This window comes from Ambystoma mexicanum, chromosome 5p, assembly GCF_040938575.1.
Source record: "Ambystoma mexicanum isolate Mex_15411 chromosome 5p, UKY_AmexF1_1, whole genome shotgun sequence".
Lineage (NCBI taxonomy): Eukaryota > Metazoa > Chordata > Amphibia > Caudata > Ambystomatidae > Ambystoma > Ambystoma mexicanum.
In genome coordinates, this window is record NC_090930.1 from 494256698 (window position 1) to 494277190 (window position 20493).

Genomic DNA, 20493 nt, shown 5'->3' on the forward strand with positions numbered 1-20493 from the left:
CAATTGTCTACTTTTTCATGCCCTCCTTTTCCTATCCCACTTCATGCTCTTTCTCTCACATCGTTTAATTTAAAAACATGTCCCCTCCCAGCCCCCCAAGGTTAGAAACAAATGATGGCATTTAAACACTTCCGCGATGTGGCATTGTATTAGTAATCCTGTGGTCGTTTTGATACTGACGTAGTTCCCTCTGGAATGGCCCACACCTGGGTGACCCATCCGTTGACATTTCTCCCTGACCTCCTATTCCTCTAGCCCTCCTCCGTGATCCCTGCATCCTCAGCTGTCCTCGCCTCGGAGCCCCTCCCTTTCTCCTCCTGCCTCTCTCGCTCCCTCCTTCCCACCCCTGTGAAGTGTCACTCATTGATTTTTATGTTCCCCTCAGTTTCCAAAACAAACACCGGGCCTGCGGCCTCGCTCTGCCTCAGCTGGGGACTCGCCGCCTGCTCATTGGAGCTGCGCAGCCTGACACCGGTGGAGACCCGCCCGCCAGCCCGCCCGCGCCGAGCGCCTCCCCGCCCCGCCAGGTCTCAAGGAGCCGCAGCGAACCCGCACCGGGCGTTTACCTGATGGAGGCGCGCGCCCAGGCCGTCCGGGGTCCACCTCAGTAAACGCTGGGGCTTCCTTCAGGAACTTCTGGCCTCCCCTTCCACGAGTTTTCCTTTTCACGCAATAAAGCTTCTTGTCAGCAGTGTCCCGGGCTCTTCGCGCGGAGATTTGACGCCTTTCTGGGGAAGCTGCCTCGGACCCAGGATGGCCCTCAGCTCCCGAGCGCACGCGTTTTCCGTGGAGGCGCTGGTTGGCAAAGCCAGCAAACGGAAATGCCCGGGTTATAGCGCCGCGAAACCGCAGGAGCTACCGGACAGAGGAACGCGAGAAGGAGCCGAGGTTAAATCAACGGAGGACAAGGGTGTGTATATGACTCTCCCCTTTACTTCTCATGGGGCCACTATTAGCAGCATGTTGGCCGAGTAGCTGATATGCACTCAAATGCAACCGAGAACGCTTTCCAGTGTGTTTGATATCTGGTGCTCGGGAGCTGGCGAGCCCATAAATGCAGCCAGATTTCTGAGATGAAAATGTGAAAGGGGTGTCTAAACTAGAGGGCCCGATTTAAAACGAAATGTGCGACTCGTAAGCTCTTATGTTAACTTCAATAGATGGGTCATTTAAAGAAGGCAATGCATTACCTGAGTTCCCAAAGGGGCAATACCAGCTCTTCACGAATGCACGACAGACCATTACATCTGCATTCCGGGCGTCGCGGGTACACTATTTCCTAAAATGTAACCAGCAGAGGGGAGTTTGAGGGAAGTCCGCCCGCTGCCTGTCTGTGCTATTAGACAAAACGCACAGAGCGTTTTTCACTGGGATCACGCCATTATAAAACGCTTCTGTGAATTAGGCCCAACTATATTTCTTTTGATTTTCGCGTGTAACTTGTGTATTTCCCGTCCTGTGGCTGCTTATGGGTATTGTGCATTCTATCATAGCGCTTATAACAGGCTTCTAGCTGCTGCATTGGGAAACTAAATCCCATGTGCCCATTTCACAGCTGCCATAGTCACAGCCTGTGCTTGCACGAATTACTTTACTTTGGTTGCGCACATTTGGTTTTTATTGCGTATTTTAACATGTGCATGGGTTGCTCAAGACACATTCTCCGTTGCGCAAAACGCATTGTTCGCGTGGACATGCGCATACGCAATACAATGCAATGTGTGCATCGAAACTAGAGTAATTCGTGCAAGCACGGGCAGTGAATGCAGGGTTCAGGGGGGGGGCTATGGGGAATAGGAGGTCAGGGAGAAATGTCACCGGACGGGTCTCCCAGGTGTCAGCCATTCCAGGGGGCACTACGTCGGTATGAAAAAGACCGCAGTCAATTCTAAGGTGTTATATCGGCAGAGGTAATGGGCGCAAATAATGACCAGATAAATTGGGTAAAAGTGGCTCTGTGTAGATTCGAACTGGGTTATTGCAGGCTGCTCGCATATAGTGGGCGCAGAAGCGGGTGCCCATCCTCCTGGGCTTCCCCGCGGGATGTGTAGGGCCTCGTGCCGCAGGGACATGGACATGTTACAGGGGTAAAGGGCAGCGGTTGTGAGGAAGCCGGCGGCGCGTGACTTGCGGCGGGCACGAGCGGCAGCAGCAGCAGGTGTTCGCGCACCTTGCTCATTAGTGTCAGCGTTGTGCACCTGCGGCCAGTCTTTTTGAACTCTTAAGAAATAAACGGTCTCGTCCGTCTGGGGACGCGCCTGTGTCAGAACTAGAAGCGCACGCTGTCCTGACACTCTAAATAGTTGGCGGACACGAAAGCAATATTTACAAAAATTAAATAAATACTCAAGTAGTTGAAATGTCAGAATGAACCCCTGCCAACGTTGTAATCTTGTTTTGCTGAACGAAATCCAGGTGCGCAGTTTTAGAAGACACACGTACAAAGCTGAATTCCACTTGTTAGCTGTCTGAAAAAAAGCCTAGTAGGTTCTAGAAAGCTGTCGAAATGGTCGGGTGCGCCTCTGCAGTGATAATTATTGTATTGTTTTTTTTTTTTTTTACCTTTTGGCACTTCGAAAACAGACACAAATGAAACGAATAACTGGGCTCAGGCCCTTTGAAATGCTGTCGGGTTTCAGTGGTGTGTACACGTGGCCTTTGTTTAATAAGTGCGTGCATGGATGAAAGCAGCGCGCTGCTGTTTTCGGTGGTCTGCGTGGAATCTCCCCCTCTCCCCCGCTGTGGGTAACCCCTGTGCTAGGGTAACAGTAGAGTGACCTGATTTATAAAGTAAAAAAACCGGGACATGAGAACTAACATAAAAGTAGGACTAATTCTTGAGAGTGGCTGTCAAGGCACTGCACTTTAGTAGCGTTGTGTGGAGAAGGGGCTTTAAGTGTTGCTGTTTAAATAAACACTGATAGTGTTAACACTATCTTAAGTTTTAAAATGTAGCATTTCCTCGGTGTGAGATTGTGCATTCATGTCTGTCAGCTATGAAGACCTACTACAAAAAAGGGACCACTGCAGTTTCCAATGGGAACATAATCTTGAGAAAGAGGGACAGAGCACCAAATACTGGGACGTCTGGTTACCCTAGGTAACGGTCGCCCTTCTGTAGCGCTCTGAGGGCGGTGTCTGGAGTTGTCTGAACACTGGTTCTTCATTCATTGTATGTATCCCAGGTGTCCTCGCAGGGCTTTCTCTTGCATCTGTCTCGGGTGCTCGCTCGCTGCCCCTCAGTGCCTGACCCCTTTCTTTCTGTGTTCCCGACAGAGAAGCGCCCGAAGCCGGAGACCGAGGCGGCGGCTGCTCGCACCCACGTGGAGCTGCAGGGCTCCGAGCTGTGGAAGCGCTTCCACGACATCGGCACGGAGATGATCATCACCAAGGCGGGCAGGTGAGGTTCCTGCGGCATCCTGGGGTTCGGGGGGCGCGTGTCAGCTTTGCACCCACACCTACTTCGCGCGCGCAGCTCTCCTTTCCATTCTGCAGCGCATCAATTCTACATCATACGCACATCTCCCAGTTTATTCGTACTCCGGCATCATACGCTCAGCTCTGCCTAGCATGCACACTTGCGCTTCATTCACACAGCTCTTCGTTCTCACATCTGTCCTATATTTCCACTTGTGAATCATATGCATATTTCCGTTTCATTCTCACATCTGTAGTTTATTCGACATACTGCATCATACGCACATCTCTGCTTCATACGCACGTGTCCTCTTCATTCTCACAACTGCGTTTATTCGCACGCCTGCATCATACGCGCATCTCCCCTTCGTGCGACCATGTCCACTTCATAGGCACATTTATTCTCACGCCTGCAGTATATTCGCACTTCTCCATCATACGCACACGCATCTCTGCTCCTCATGCGCATCTCCCGTTCATGCTACTCCTCTTTACAGTCTCGCATTTGCGGTTTATTTGCACATGTGAATCATATGCGCATCTTGGCTCCATTCACATATGTAGCTTTTTCTTCCTGCTGCCTCGCCCACTCACATCTGCTTCATCACAAATCTCCGCCTCATGTATTTGTAATTAAAATGTAACGTTTGTATTTATTTGAAGGACAGGGATGTCAACTTCGATCAGAAATGTCATACAATAACGCATTGAAGCTAGCAAGGGCATTCCCCAGCACAAAGATAGAACTCGTGGGATCCAATCCAGTAAATGAGGGTGTGATCAAAGTGGGGCACAGCGCAGGGAAAAACAAAAAACAAAAGAATACACACATCACCAGTTCGCGTGCACATCGTCTCTTCATACACACACCTGTTCATCACTGGACTTCCACCAAACCCGTGGCAGTGATATGAGCGTACCCAGGTGTGATTTGCAGCCCTTGCTGTTATGGTTCACTTGATCACCGTCCACGCCTTCCTTTACTTTCACAAAGGCTGTGCACATATGTTGCAGCACAGGAGTGCTTGCCGGTGTTAAGCGAACCGCGACAGCATCGGCGTTTAAGCACTTTGCACCATTGCATCCTGTATGCGTTTAATAGTTTGGAGAAATGCATGTAATGTAGATACCACAATTAAAACACATTTGATCGTTTAAATAATACCTCGATCGATGTTCATATTCACTAATAAGTTACACGCTATGCTGCAAGTGTCATTAGTAATAACAGTAACACGCATAAGCGACAACTAACTATCCTTTGTCTAGCCATGCGATAAGACGTTAATATGAATCCCTTTGTTATGAAAACTGCCCTTTTACACATCCCAAAAGCATGATTTATTGTGCGATATATAACTGCCCCCACCCCAGTTTAGCGCCCTTTAGAGGGGATCTTCTCCTCGCTCACGTGCGCTCTCTCCCCCCCCCCCCCCCGCAGGCGCATGTTCCCCTCCGTGAGAGTGAAGGTGAAGGGGCTGGACCCGGTCAAGCAGTACTACATAGCCATGGACGTGATCCCCGTGGACTCCAAGAGATACAGGTAAGGGGGCCGGGGTACCACTCGTGGGCGGGCTGGGTGCCATCAATCCCCGCAGGCGTGCATGTAAAGGGGGCGTGCGAGCAAACGGATACTGCAGGTACGCGCCGCCGAGAGCAATCTCGCGCCCCTTCGCACACGCACGCCGCTCCTACTGAAACACAAGGTTTGCCTCCTCCTGACCCCATCCAGACCGGATTAATGTCGGTGGCATCTAGAGTGGCGGCAGTAAAAATAACACCATATATTGGTTAGATTTTAAAATAAAAATTCCAATGCAAGTCTTGTGAACTAAGTTGTTTATTTGTTTTTTTTTATTGTGGAGAGCGATTGTATTTTCCACCCGTGAGGGGTTTTATAGCGCTCACACCGTTCCCACCACTTCAGCAGCACCAGGGGGGCTGGGGTTCAGGTGAGAGAGGAGACTTGCCGGCAGCTAGACCCATGCATAGAGCGACTGGCGAGGGGCAGCTTGTCACGAATGTGTCAGACACACGTGTACTTGGTCAGGAAGCAAACTCGTGGTTGATACATAATGGAAAGCCGCCTCCTTTAATACCGGGGTATACACTCGCCTGTTATTCTATGCTTGGTACTTTCATGTGCGAATATACCGTATAATTGCGCGATCTGACTCAAATAATCGATAATAAAATGCCTTCTGCGTCGGCGCGCGCATTTGTTAGCTTGGGAATGCTGCGAGTGTCGCTGCCCCTACACCCCCCGCCCGTCAGCCACGAGTGCCAGGGAGCTGTCCCGGGTGCGGGCATCCTCGCTAATGCGCAGTGATTTTCTTTTGCAGGTACGTGTATCACAGCTCCCAGTGGATGGTGGCAGGAAACACGGACCACTCGTGCATAACGCCCAGACTTTACATCCACCCCGACTCGCCCTGCTCCGGAGAAACCTGGATGCGGCAAATCGTCAGCTTCGACCGAGTGAAACTCACCAATAACGAGATGGACGACAAGGGCCATGTAGGTGTGCATTCTCTCTCTGCGCGAGCCATCTAGATGTGCATTCTGTGACAGCGCCACTTCGGCCATGTGGGTGGCGCCTTGGCGCAATGGAACATGTGCATGCAGACGTGCCTTCTCTGTACAACACGAGCGAGGAACATATGAGGGCCTTAAGGTGCATAACATGCGTAGCACGAAGCACATTGGGTGCATTTGTGCGTGCATTTTCATAGCATTCCTACGGGGCATGCAGGCGAGCGTCCGCTATAGTACATATGGCATGAGCGCGTGCATTCCTATAGACAGCCTGATGACATCGTTTGTACGCATTGTACAATAGCGCACGTGACGCATCATTTCTACAACCGAGGCCTCATCTTTTTTCAACTGCATATTTACGGCTGAATAGTGAATGGAATAAAATGTCCTCAAATTAAACCCAGCTAATAATGAACGCGTTCTAGTGGGCAACCCCAGCGAAGTCGCCTTAGAAAAGTCTTGGCCAACAGACCCGGACGCTGTCGGGTGCCGTCAGTATAGTGAAGAACTTGGACGTTCTTCCAGACGCTGAACTCTGGCTGCCGCCCAAGATTAACAGTGCCCGAAAACTGGCGTGTTGCCTGTAAGCTCAGGACCCGCCTATTGCTTGTAACCCCTGTTGGTCGGCCAAGGTCAGTGGGGGGCAAGTCACGTGCAGTGCCTGATTACCTGTCTGGGATGTACAGGGGCGAGGGACGGAGCTTCTGGCGGAGTAGTCTGTGCCCATATGCAACACATTTTTATCAATGAATGACCACGGCGTTTGGGAGGGGGTAGAAGAAACAACCTCACGTGGGAAGGTGGGTAGATGATGAGTAGGAGTAACAGTAAATCCACGGGTAAACGTACACATCTACCCAAAGGATTGGCTGCAAGTGCGCACCATTGCTATGACGTCTCACGTACCAACTGCCCATCCACACGCACACTCCTAATTACAGTGCCATGTGCCCCCCCGTGTGTTAAGACCAATTGGACGACCACGCGCCCATCACTGGTAAACAGCACAGCCAAACATCAATCCAACACAAAATGCACACTTTACCGCCACGGCACTCTGTGAGGAGATAGATTTCTATGCTGATGAAATGAGAGGCAACATGTTTATGTAGTTTTACTTTAACATTGAAATGTTTACTTGGCCCTGCCCTGTTATCCCTCTCTCTAACAAGACTTGCCCATTTCCACATAGCCGGTAGTATGCATATGTGGGAGTGTCCAAGCGCAAGGAGGGAGCTTGGACCAACCAACGGGGTCTCCCCCCAAGAAGACTTTCTAAATAATGTCTTGAAATTGTGCAATTAAAAGATTACTTTTTGTGAAAAATTGGGTAACAAGCCACACCGTTCACATTCGTTTTCGTAGGGTAACACACGTAAATATCCAATACATGACGACACGTCAACAGTGCAAAAGAGCATTTTCTAATGCATTTTTATGATGCACTTCCACTCAATACATGCCATTATAAAATAATGCTCATGCTGGCAGAGGCCATACATGACCATGCTAGATATATGGCATTATTCCCAAATGCTCAAGTTTGCTTTGTACATAATGCAAGTAAAGATTACATAAGGAAATATGCCCATACCGGCTCTACCAATACATGTCAGTATCCCCATGTAAGAACATAACCTTATTGGCTTTTCTCAGATTTTCAGTAAAAAACAACAGTGCTTCTGTAAGTAAACATGACGATACTGGCTGCACCATAATGGGCACGTGCGCTCACATAAGAATGCTTATCATGCTGGCATTGCCCACAATGCCATGCCACTGGAAGACATATGCCCATACTATATGCACCAATGTAGGCCAGTATTCCATGTTAGAACATTTTAATCATGCCGACTGTTCTCATGATGTCAGTAAACATGCCATGCCTCTGTTAGGAAACATCTATGTTTGCTGATCCAATAAAGTCCACCCCAACCACTACTTAAGAGCACCAATCAAGTTGTATTTGCGCTTATATTACCAGTAAGACATGCCAAGCAACTGTAAAGCAACGTCTATCCTAGCTGTTGCAATATCATCCTCCTTCTCCACCCTCTCCTCAACATAAGAACACTCAAGTAGGATTTCCCATATAGCGACAGTAAAACAAACATGCCATGCTACGCCACTGTGGAGAAATGTCAGTGCTGGCTGCCACAATGTAGCCCCTGCTCCCTAACCTCTTCCCCAGGTTAGAATACTCAAAATGTTGGTTTTGTCCCTGTAATGCCTGTAAAACATGCCATACAACTGTAAAGAAACATTCATGCTGGCTGCCCCAATGTAGTCGCTCCTCCACACTTTCTCCCCCATGTAGAACACTCATCAAGTTGGATTTATCCATATACTGCCAGTCAAACATGCCATAAAACTATAAAGAAACATCCATACTGGCTGCTCCAATGCCCTTTCCCCATAGCCTTGCTCCCCGGCCCATGCACAGATGCATTCATATGCAGTCATGTGCACATTTAGCTTCTCTCGCATTGACATGCACACCCATACAGAACGTTCACACTTCTTTCTATCCCACATGGCAGGGGTATGTGCACCCAGGCCTGTTTATATCTGTCATACGAAACTGACATGATACTTTTGGAATGTTAAACAAATCGATCATATTAATCTAACAGTATGGTATGGAAATGTATATGAATTGTTAACGTCATATAAAATGGGCGAGCATGGCTTATTTATGAGTTATTATTTATTATTTACTGTCTGATCAATCACTCTTATTTATTCTGATTGCATAATCGAATATTCACACACAGGGTTATACATGACACCCACATTAGGGGTGGTGGAAAGAATAGGGACATTACCATTGACTCAGCCGACCTCAAACCAACCTAAATCACCACAGTTTTCAGTGGGACTGCCCAGCAGAGTCTAGAACCATGCATACTGGTTGTTTACAGATGCACTTTATGCCAGATTTACAACACAGTTACACTACAACTGAGTTGCAGTTTGTTTGCATATTGTTCAACTTTTAAACATGATTACTGGAGACCGTGCAAGCATACGACTGTGCAAGCATGCGACTGTGCAAGAATACTGCTTGGCCTTTATCTCTCCTCCTTCCTCCCTCTCACAAAGTCTTCAACTTTGCTACCCACATTCTCTACAACCCAGATCCTCACCCTCTTCTACTGACCAAGAATATGCTTGTTGATGCCCCATGCACAACCACTCTCTGTTCAAGTTGCTTCTCATCTACAAAGCTATCCATGCTCTTGCTCGTCAGTACCTGTCTGATTGTATCTCAGTTTACTCATCTCGTTTCCTCTGATCCTCCTCTGCACTCAAACTCACATCCTATACCCACCCGTGCCTCCTCTTTTTACCCCCTCTTTCTCCCTACCCATGCCGATCCAAAGGAATTCCCTAGCCATAACAACCTAAGCCAGCCCAAGTGTGGATCTCTTCAAAGCTCGACTTTAACTTCACTTACTTGCTAAAGAGGGAGCACCCTCTGCCCTCTCCCCCATCCTGCTTCTATGACCCCACCACTGCCTCCAGCAATGCTTAATCATTGTATTTTGTATATTTAATTAGTACTCCTCTTTAGCTTGAATCAATTGCCCCCTTTGCTTAACTTTACCTATAAGTCATCTGTTTTCTTATATCCATTTTGTTTCTGTTTGGTTTGCTTTATTCCTAGTGCATGTCCTAACATGTGTACACCATCATATCTGGCTCACTACTCGTTCTCATCTCTATGTTATTGTACAGGCACTCTTAGTGGGAATGCCGCTGCCATCTGTAACTGTATTATTGTGAGTCATTTCTGTTTGAGATTGATATCTATGTTCTTCAAATAAATGCAAATACAAATAAAAATACACATTTTAAACATGTTTTTCGAGGTCATTAAAAAATTCAAATTGCATTCCAAGGACACCAATGTTTGCAGTTACGTGCTGTTGTGTCCCTGCATGCAATTGTAAACATTTACAAAGCGTAGTGTAAAAGCGAAGAGTAAAACTAGGCAAAATCACCTTTAAACTTCAATTTGTCTCTCCGCTTTGCCAAAAAGTGAATGTTGCCTGCAAAGTGCGCTTTGTAGGTGACATTTACTTATGGATTCTCATGGAATCCAGCCTGCGCATTAGTAGGTGTTAAAATTAAGCAGATTCCTTAGAAATCCATTTGCTTTATGCCTGCTTGAAAGTTATATTCAGGCTTAAAACGTGGTGCTCTTCCAAGACAGGGGAGGAAAGCACAACACAGGTGCAAACTCTGCTTTATGCCCCCCCCCACCCCTTCTAAGGGCTCAACAATGAGCTGGAGTGCAAAATGAAGAGGTCAAAACATGAATCCTTGCTTTTATGCTTTCAACTTCCACTCTGCTCATTTTAAAATGACTCCCTTCATGGTTTCACAGCTCCTTGAAACATGTCACTCTACCGGATTTTGTGCCTAATAAATATATTCCTTTTGTTTTACTAAAGAGAGCACAATAATGCCTGCTCCTCTATTCATGATATCAATCATACTGACACCATGCTCGACCAGGCAGAATGTTACCAGTAAAATCCTAATACATTAATTTGAAGGTAAATGGTTCAGTCAATCAGCACATTTTTGTCACCATCAGGTGATGGCTGCATCTCTTAGTTAAAGGGATACCTGGCGGGGGCCGGAGCTACCATTAAAGAAGATGAGGCAAGGCCACTAGAAGCCAAGCAGCCTAATTCATATAAGTGTTTTATACTGGTGCAATCCCATTGAAAAAAAAATTATGTGAATCAGTCCCAAGGATTTTTCCCCTAAAGCCTGAAGCTCTCAGCATTAGCCTCAGGCTTTACAAAAAAAGGCCTTAGCTTCTAGCGGCCTTGTCTTTTCTTCCACAATGGTGGCACCGGCCCCATGGGGAAAAACCCACATTTTTGGAAGAAAGCACCTTTTTTTCTTTAAAAAAAAGTATTATTATTTTACCACAAAAGAAGTAACAGAGAACTTATTACAAGTGGAAGGTATAAAAGGGCACAATGGATACATATGAGCAGTAAATCAACTGCCAAATACGAAGGAAAGAGAAGAAGAGAAAAAAAGAGCTGGGATTGGCGCAGTTCTACATACAAATCATTGAAAGTTCTCCAAATATTCTCATATCTGTCTTGCCACTGTTTAACGTGGAAAGACACTCTCTTCCTACTGGAAAGAAACGTCAAACCAGTCGTCAACAGTAGGCCTAATATTACTTTTCTAAAACTTCAAATATGTTTCTTGGCCACCAAGAGAGCCCTATAAACCCAGAAGAGCTTATCAGCAGACCGAGTATTACTAGAAGGGAACAAACCCAACACATACAACAATGTTGTGCGAGGGAAAGAAAGACCCAATACTAAGTCTATATGCTGACAAACCCCATCTCAAAATAACTGAACTTTCCTGCATAACCAAAACATGTGCAAAGTGGTATCCACATCTCCTTTACAGTTCCAACAGAAATGATCTTGGCACAATTTACAGGACCACATTTTCCACAGGGATATGTAGTAAGTAATCTTCTGTTGTGTGCACCGTAGCTCCAAATCAATATGAAATCAGCTTGGACCTGCACATGTACGGTTACATTCAATGTCAGACATCCAACAACCCAGATCTGAATCCCAATCACCCCAACCACATTGAGAGGCTCTGTTGAACTCAGATGGCATAAGTAGTTCATAAAGAAAGGAGGCGGAAAGCAACATACTTTTAGCTAAGTACAAAACCGTGGGCGGACCATGCAAACTAGCATTCGGGGGTAAAAATAACACATCAAAAAAAGATCCCTTAATGCACAAAAGAGACAATTCTCAGACAACCGCAAGCTTATGTGAGATGCAAGAACTCAAAATCAAGCTTACACTGACCATGATGAACCTGTTCTGTCTTCCAAATACCTACTTTTTTGCCAAACAATCCAAGAAAGAACACAATTATAAATGTTCACATCCGGGTTCTTCCACAGACTAGACTCTGATCAGAGCAAATATTTCTCGCCCCAAATCTCATTGCTCCCCTTTATGAAATATCTTATAAATACAGTCTAGCCAACCGGAAGTTGTTCTTCCACATATATCAAGATATGAAGTGGAGCTGGAGAAGCTTCCCCTTTCTAAATGCAAATCCAATTCGCACAGTCAACATGATCCAACATGAGCCAGTGATGCAATGGGCTCAAAGCAGTGTGATACGGTCTAATATTAGGATAACCCAAACCTCACAGGTGCATCTGTCTAAGAAGAGCATCATTTGGAATTTATGACTTCCCACATTCTGCCCACAAAAACCTGTTGAGGGATTTATTTATTTCCAAAACTAGTGTACCTGTGAGCGGAAGGGGAAGCATGATAAAAACATATTATAACTTGGGGAGCATAGTCATTTTAATTGTGCTAAATTCACCCCACAGTGTTTAATTCAGGTTCTCCCATTTACAACACAACACATCTATCACTATAAGTTTAAGCCTGATGTTCCTCTCAAGGAGCAAGCTAACATCTCTAGTGCCCTGAATACCCAGATACCTGAAGCCCCCTTCAGCCCACACATTCCCTTCTATATCAAACAACCCCCTATGACATGAAAAAGAAATCGGGATGATCAATGTCTTAGAGACATTCATTTATAATCTGAAACACTTTCAAATAATTGCAATGACATCAACTCTCGGAAGGAAAGTTCTGGGTCCGTAATTAACACCAGAAGGTCACGAGCATATAGAAGCACATTTGAAATGTAATCACAGAGCACGATACCTTTTATATCCGGTGTGCCCTAAGCACAACAGCTAGTGGTTCTATAAATAAGTCAAACACTAAAGGCGACAGAAGGCAACCCTGTCATGTCCCCATTTGTATTTGAAAGGTTTCAGAAGCACAGCCATTAACAGTGACTGCAGCCCCTGCTCTCCTGCATAAAGCATCACAAAGTTGCCTAAATCGCAGAATCAAGACTATATATAGGACCCATTGATGTGATTTCTATAACAGTCCCGGTACTTGTAAAAGCACATTCTTGTAGTACCTGGGGCAACTACTTGTATTTGTATAAACCACGCCAAGAGCCAGAACACCCTCCACCATAGATTTATATTAAAAAGAATATTTCCAATAAGCATATGAATGGATCAACAAAACAGAAAAGAAAATATGCCCATCACCTGACTGAATACAACCGACACCTGTGGCTTTCGCGTTTTAGTTAAGATGTGAAGCTCTGTCGGAGCGTTTTTAGGTTTTTGGAGCAACTGCACAAAGAGCAGAATTCCCGTCGTAAGTAGTGAGTGCACATGAAGTTTATGCAGAAAATAAGATGTTTTCCGAAACCATAACTTTGTACGCCATACATCCAGCTTTTAACATAATTGTGGTTTCAAGAGGCAGCCATTGTAACCTTTGAAGGCTGGAGTTATTTGCTTAAGACACTCACTTCTATGTACTAAAAGAGCTGATGCATGCCACGCTGTGTGACTCCTCGCAGGTGTATGGATATGGGCCCTGGTTGCTGAGGTTGACCTCTTTATTGCTGGCAAAGTTGTTCGAATAGGCTTGTTCTTTTTCTTAGTTATGATTTCTGTGAGAGAGTCCCAAATTCCTAGCTCCCCTGGGGCCGTTCCCTGTTACTTCTCGGCTTTAGGGATTTCGCTTCTGATCGTGCATGCATTCATGCATGCATGCATGTCCTAAAGTGCAACCCTACTTAGGATGCACCTGAATTCAGTACAGAGTAGGAGGGACTTAATATTGCCTTGTAGACCAAAGGAGGGGTCAATATCATGGAATAATGAGTGTGCCTGTGGCTGTAAGTTGGGGATGGGTCATTATCCAAGACAATATTGACCCCTCCCTAGGGGCTATTAGCACATAATGTTGGTGGCAATATAGGTTTTGGTGTGAAATAAAAACGTTATTTGAATAGTGAGTAAAGTAAGTAGACAAACTGACATCAAGGATCTGATTCACAGAAGCGTTTTATAATGGTGCAATCCCATAGGAAAACGCTCTGTGAATCAGGCCCTAAATGTGGTTTTATTTTGTAGAGTTTAAATGTTATGTTATGTTATGTTATTGTGATCTATACCACGCACCACTGCAATTTTCATGGTCTCCAGGCACTCTGGTAGACCTGAAAAGCAAGGCGGGCACAGTTCCATGAATCAGGGTTTGTGTCAGCAGTGCATAGTTACTTTTCAGCAGTGCAAAGTCACTTTGAACCCTGCAAAAAATTCCATGAATCGGGCCCTTTGTACTGTTCTGTAAATCACTTTGCACTGAAAAAGTACTGTTCGCACTGCGCTAAATGGGCCCTATTCACGATGCAAAGGCACTTTTTCAGTGCAAAGTGTTCTGTATATCAGGGTGTTTGTTGGCAATGCAAACTCACTTTGCTCCAGTACAAAATCACTTTGCACCGCGCTACACATTCAGTAAATCAGGCCCATTATGTGCTGTTTGGTGCGCGAGTGTGTATGGGGTGATTTGTGTGTAATGGGTTTAATTTCCTATTGGATGTTGTGGAGTGTGTGCAGTTTGTGGTGGTTTTAGGCTTTTTTGTGGTAGAGATATAAGTGTGTTTTGTTCAGTGTTTGAGGGTGAGCATTTAGTTTTTAGTAGGGTTGGTGGAGAGTCATCTGTGTCCTTTTGTGCCATGCTTATGTTGATCTGTAGAGTTTATATTTTTCCGTGGTGATTTGATTTATTCCGTTTGGTAGACATGTTTTCGGTTCATTAGATTTCGTTTGTTTTTGGTGTTTCTATTGTGATGTGCTGGCAGTTTCACTTCGATGATGTTTACTGTTTAGCTCAGTGATTTAATGAGCCATGTTTTTAGCAATTTTCTGAAATTTAGGTGATCTTCTATTATTCTTATTTCCTTTGGCAGCGATTTCCAACGTTTTGCTGTGATGCAGGAGAATGCTGTCCCACCAAATTTATTGTTTAGGTTGAGGCAAATGTCATCACTGGACCTTAGTGTTCGGTTTGGTTTGTAGATGGTCCCTTTTCACTGTATGAATTCTGCTCCTTGGCTGTGGATTGTTTTGTGTGTTATGCTGTGTTTTGAAAAAAAATGTGTTTTTGACCTGTAGCCAATGGAGGGCTCTCAGTGCTGGTGTGATTTGTTATGTTTTGTTATTGAGCCCGAGGAGCAGTCTTGCTGCTGTGTTCTCTATGTGTTGTAGTTTTTTGGTAAGGTAGTTGGTGTAGTCTATTCTTGACATGATGAGCGAAATGATGGCAAGTGTTCTATGTGAGATAACACTTTGTAACTCAGGCCCTGAATATTTAGAACACAGTCTATAGCAGTAGTTATTGAGTGTACTCCGAATATTCTGATTGGCTGAGAGGAGGCCAATAACAGTCTCCTTGTGCTAATACAGAGTAAACATCGAACAGGTGGACACTGTGAGTGATGATAGGCTGTAGGAAGGCTGATGCACTAGGGGTTAAAATTCCCTGTGCTTTTATTAAATACCTTGCCCTTTCTTCCCGAATGGCAAAGTTACACTAAATAAGGTGTTGTTCAGCACTTACAGATGTACCCTTTTTTGGTGCCAAACTGTACCTGTTTATTGAAAGAGGCACTTTGTTTGGTTACTTTCCTATGAACATATTTTTGTGTGGGAGGGTCCCCAAAGTCCTTTATGCATAATTTCACCTCTGGCCATAATTTGTGGGCAGGTCATTACAAGGAGTGTTAACAAACCTCGTCCCCTGAGTTCTATCAGGCTATTAGCACACAGTGCTACTTACAATACTTACGAGGTATGAAACCTGATTTACGAAGCGTTTTTCGATTTTCCCAAAACATGCTCTTGTAAAGCTAGCCCACGGTGTTTAAATAGCAGTTCAAAAGTAAGTAAAGTAACTAGATAATGCATGTTAGGCAATGATGTGCTCTTTTATGTTGTATTTAAATAACAAGGTTCTGTTTTCATAGTAAGAATTTTAATTTTAAGCTTGTATGAGCTGGAACAGTTTTTTTAAAATGAGTTTGCATTCTGCATAGGAAATAGAAAGTATTTGTTTTTGCATGTTTTAGCTTTCACTTTGGGGCATTACATTTGATGTTGCCTGTCACGTTTAAGATGCAATGAAAGCATGTCCTCCCAGAGAGGAGGAATTGAAGTACTGTAATGTCAGACATGTTTTTCTGAAGTGGGGTCTCCTGGTTTTGTTGCACAGTTTGTGTCTTGTTGACGAGATGATTTTCTTGTGGTTCCAGTGGGTGGAAAATGGATGTGCAGGCAAGTTAAAGGTTGTCTCGTCTTGTTATTGTAGTGCAGATTCATTTTCGGTGTCAGTGTTGCTCTTTCTGGTTGAAGAGAGCATGAAGAGAAATGCTTCCTGTTGTTTCCTTGTCTGCTTCTTAACAGAGAATGCTTGGAATGCAGTCAATAACAATAGTTATTGACTGCATTCTGAGAAGTCTGATTAGCTGAGAGGGGGCCAATAATGACCTCCACTTGCTGATGGCAGGTTATTCCAAAACAGTGCCTGCTTTTTGCCAACACAACGCACAGCGCAATAATAACACCAACTCAAATTGGCTTTGCTGCCACACCCAACACCCTGTAACGATGAGAAGTTTAGTTCGCATTCACCCAAGTCATAGTGGGTTTAGATCATCTTCACACATATGCAGTGCATAGTGTCATGAACTTGTTCTTTCTGTGCCTTGCGGACGTGTAATGTGTAGTGTCTGATTTTGACATGTAGTCTTCTTCCCCCATTAGTTGGATAAATGTATGCTTTCTTGGTTTTTGATGATAGCACCTGATAGCACTTGTGCTCTGTGTTCAGTTCGTATTGTTTAGTGGAAAAGATATCGAGATGCAAACATTTCTCGCTTCTTAAGTGCATCATAGACCTTGAAAACGCTAACACTATTGCCCGTGTGTTTAACAGATCAAGGCTCCACTCGGCCCCAGTAGTAGCGTTCCTTCTTTCCCACTCAGCTGCAGGCCACCTCCCTGCCCTTCCCACCTTCTAAAACATATTTTTGTTCAGCTTTTTTCTCTACATTCCTAGCTCTCTCTTTCGGTGTGAAACATTCAAGGTTCTTCCATAAGGCAACATTTGCTGTTTGCCGACAATGTTTTTTGAACACCGTGTATTAGTTATTCTTAGCACGTAGCACGGTAAAGGACGCATTTTGTCCATAAGCAAGTGCATGTCCTGCATTACTTTCTAATGCACATGCATTACTCATACGCTTTTTTTTTCGTTTTTGTTAAAACAGCCAATTAAATGTCATTTCGGCATGGCTAATACTGTAGTTATTTTTTTTATTTTTATTTTGAGTATTTTGGGCTGTGGCACTTCTTAAATTGTACATACGGCAAAAGGTGAGGAGTCGGAGTAGTGCAATGGGCGCATGGCCCTGCCTTTATACAGCAAGAGCAATGAAGATGCCCAGTCTGCCCTGCACTCTGTGGCTTCGTGTGCCCTGTCTAAAGGTATTATTCATTATTCTGCGTATAGGTTATAGGAGCCCAGCAAGTGGATGCCCCATATGACATTACAGCTCATCACTGTTTGCGTTGTGTTTATTAAACGGGTTATTCCTTTTCCTTGGGGCGTGGCCGCACAGATGACTGTAGTGTTTAGCGGGAGAACCGTTCTGTTCTGCTAACAGTGGCTGTGCATGCAGGAATGCTTTTTGTGTAGTCAGACATCACAGAGGCAAGCTTTCCTCTTCTTCGCGGAACGCTTGGTGCAGTCTCCTGCTGAGCTTTGAGCTTACACTTTAGCTGTTCCTTTCGCAGCAGTAAGGTCAGCTTTGAGACCACTACGGTTGTGATTCGGCGCTACAAAAACCAATTAATTAATTAAATAATGCCGAGTTTCTTTTGAATCAAACATAGGGCCTGATTTGAAAAAGCATTTCCCAATGGGGCAATCCCTCTGAAAACGTTTCGTTAATCAGGCCGACTGTCTTTCCAGAGTGTCTTTTCAGTTTAGTTTGTTTTTCGTATTGCACTGAAGGTGTTGGCCATTTAGAATGATGGGTGATGGGTACCCTTGGTGGTATCCAGGCACCCTATGTGCATAGTATTTAAGCATACAATATGTTATCCAATATTTATAGTGCACCCTTCTGCGAACTTGTATGTTTGCATGTAATGTGAAGGTATGCTTCATGAGTAGTTTACCCCAATATAAGGTTGCACCAAACACAGACCACAGTGATAGTGGTAGCCCAGGGTCTGGAATTTGCGTTGTCACATGTCACACAACATTTCAGAGTGGTGCTAAAAGTTTTCAACCACAGGCAGTGAACTGTTTAAATCACATGCGTGCATTAAACATGGACCACAGACAAAGTCTGCCAGCTGGGTTGCGTGGTTTTTAGTACTGTGCACATGGAGTCCACATGGTCTGGTGGCAAGGGCCATTGGCCATGCCTAATGAATGAGGGTGGTACACACACACCAACCATATATCTAGCAAGTGCCACGGCCACACGCTGGGACTGCATTCAGGTGTGAGTGGTGCAGCGCGTATCCAGCACATGGAAAAGGACGGCCTGCAGCGGAACGCTGTGCACCATTGGTGATCTAATTGGTGTCCAGAGTGCATATTAAGACAACACGCTCCAAAATCTGTGCCTGATTCACAGAAGCATTTTATAATGGTGCAATCACATTGAAAAATGCTCTGGGAATCAGAGCCTATATATGTTTCGTTTATCAGAGTGGTAACCACAATCCTCTCAATCGTCACCCACAGCCCACAGACTACTATGCGCAATTGCTAATAGTTTCCTCTGCCTTCCCGAAAACCAGGAACTCTATGAAAGCTGTTAAAGCTCCTGGCGCCGAGTTACGCGACGGTCCCGACCTTATTCAGCTGGAATCTACTATCCTCCAATTCAGAAGGAGGCCAAAGAGCGGCCCCCGCCAAACTCCAAACCTGGTCTGAACCCTCTTCTATTAGTATGGAGTGAAAGTGGAAAGGTATCTGGCTCGTTTTATTCTGAAAGTCGAGAGGGCAAGCACAAAGGGCCTGGTTTACAAAGCCTGTTCATTAGCACTTTACCATTGAAAACGATTTCGGAAATCAGGCCCAAAGAGTTTTGACATTACAATCTAGCGCCCGTTAATGATGTCAATGAGATTTTTCAAAGTATTGAAACAGGGCTGTCTGAAGGTTATTCTCTGAATATTTCAAAGAAAAGCAAGACCGAGAGCGGGGAAGGGCCCTCGCGTGCATTTAAGATCTCTCAGGTCTGAGTCCAGTGAAGTCACACTTATATGTGACAGCTCGTGTTTGCTTCCTATTTCCCTGGTCAAGCGGCAGCTGCAGTGGGAGAGGTAGTCTCCACCGAGGAGATGCTGTGCCAAGGACTGTTGTCTAGGCGATTGTTTTTCTTCATTATTAGGTCTGGCTAAAGATTTAGTTCTCTGCCAGAGCCCCTACAGCACTGTGTAGAGGAACCTCCCTGGTGCTATTTATCTGCCTTGTTGGCAGAAAGAACGCTTCAAAGTAAAAGCCCTGTTACAGCACCATCCATTTTGTAGAAAATAGTGCAATTGTGTAAGCTGGGGAGAGAGTTTAAGAATATTTCTTTTTAGGGCTCTTTTTGTTTCCATTCTGCTTGGTACATGGATGCTTGGACGTGCCTGCTGGGCCGCATGCTACTCCTCACTGATGAGCCCCAACAAGGGCGAAACATGTTTGGGAATGCTTATGCTCTCGTGCAGAAGGGATGTGACCTAGCAGTTCTGGCTGTACTGCCCCTTTCGGGGTGGTCTAAGCCTGATTTGCATACGGTCTTTTCTCTTTTGTAATTGCTTGTCTGGCGAAGAACAATGGTCTGGAGGGCTGCCCAGAGCAATGCCAGAGTCTAAGATTAATTCAAAACCTTCCAGCCATCACCTCTTGTGTTTTGCTGTTTAAACCTTTGCCTGCATGACCAATTTTATTTATGTGTTTGTGCGAGTCCTGCCACTGTTGATGTGGTTAAAGATTATAACAATCAGCAGCTACATGATGCAAGGAGCGCCTTTCATTGGCCACTTCTATCTTGAAATGGTAGGACACGCCCAACGATATTATCATTTGCGTGTGTGTTTGTCAGCTCTGTGATGATGTTTCTACTCAGTGTGCACGTTTCCTGTGTGTGACAATTTGAGCTGTAGCATGTCACAATACATTCTCATGAATGAGTCAGTGCACTGTATTATCAAGGAACACATTTGCTGTGCACCTTTTGATCATGTATGACAACTTTAAGCTGCAGCATGCAGTGACACATTTTAGTGAATTAATCTCTGTGTTTCATCACGCTATTTTTTCTGTGTGTGTTTTCTTTCCTTGTTACAAGTTTCAACCTACAGATGTTCTGTTGTGATACAGTACAGTGAACCCATCACACCATTATATTTTAGGAGAGCATGTTTGTGTTTTTCAAGGGAGTGTGATTGTTTCTTTGAATTTTTTTTAAAAACGTCTCTGCCAGTAGCAGGGTCTGAAAGCTAGCTGTGTCTTTCTGAATGCTACTAGTTGTATGCTTTTGCAGCTTTGACATGTATTGTCA

General features: G+C 44.9%; 1 protein-coding gene across 1 annotated transcript in view; it reads left to right on the top strand.

Annotated features, from left to right (window-relative positions):
* The first annotated feature begins 421 nt into the window (after positions 1–421).
* TBX22 (T-box transcription factor 22) overlaps positions 422–20493 on the top strand; it is a 138052-nt gene continuing 117980 nt past the window's right edge. The window contains exons 1-4 of the mRNA XM_069613822.1: positions 422–910; positions 3277–3400; positions 4859–4960; positions 5760–5934. Coding sequence (XP_069469923.1) covers positions 754–910; positions 3277–3400; positions 4859–4960; positions 5760–5934 — 558 coding nt within the window. The 5' untranslated portion in view covers positions 422–753. The remainder of the gene's footprint in view (positions 911–3276; positions 3401–4858; positions 4961–5759; positions 5935–20493) is intronic.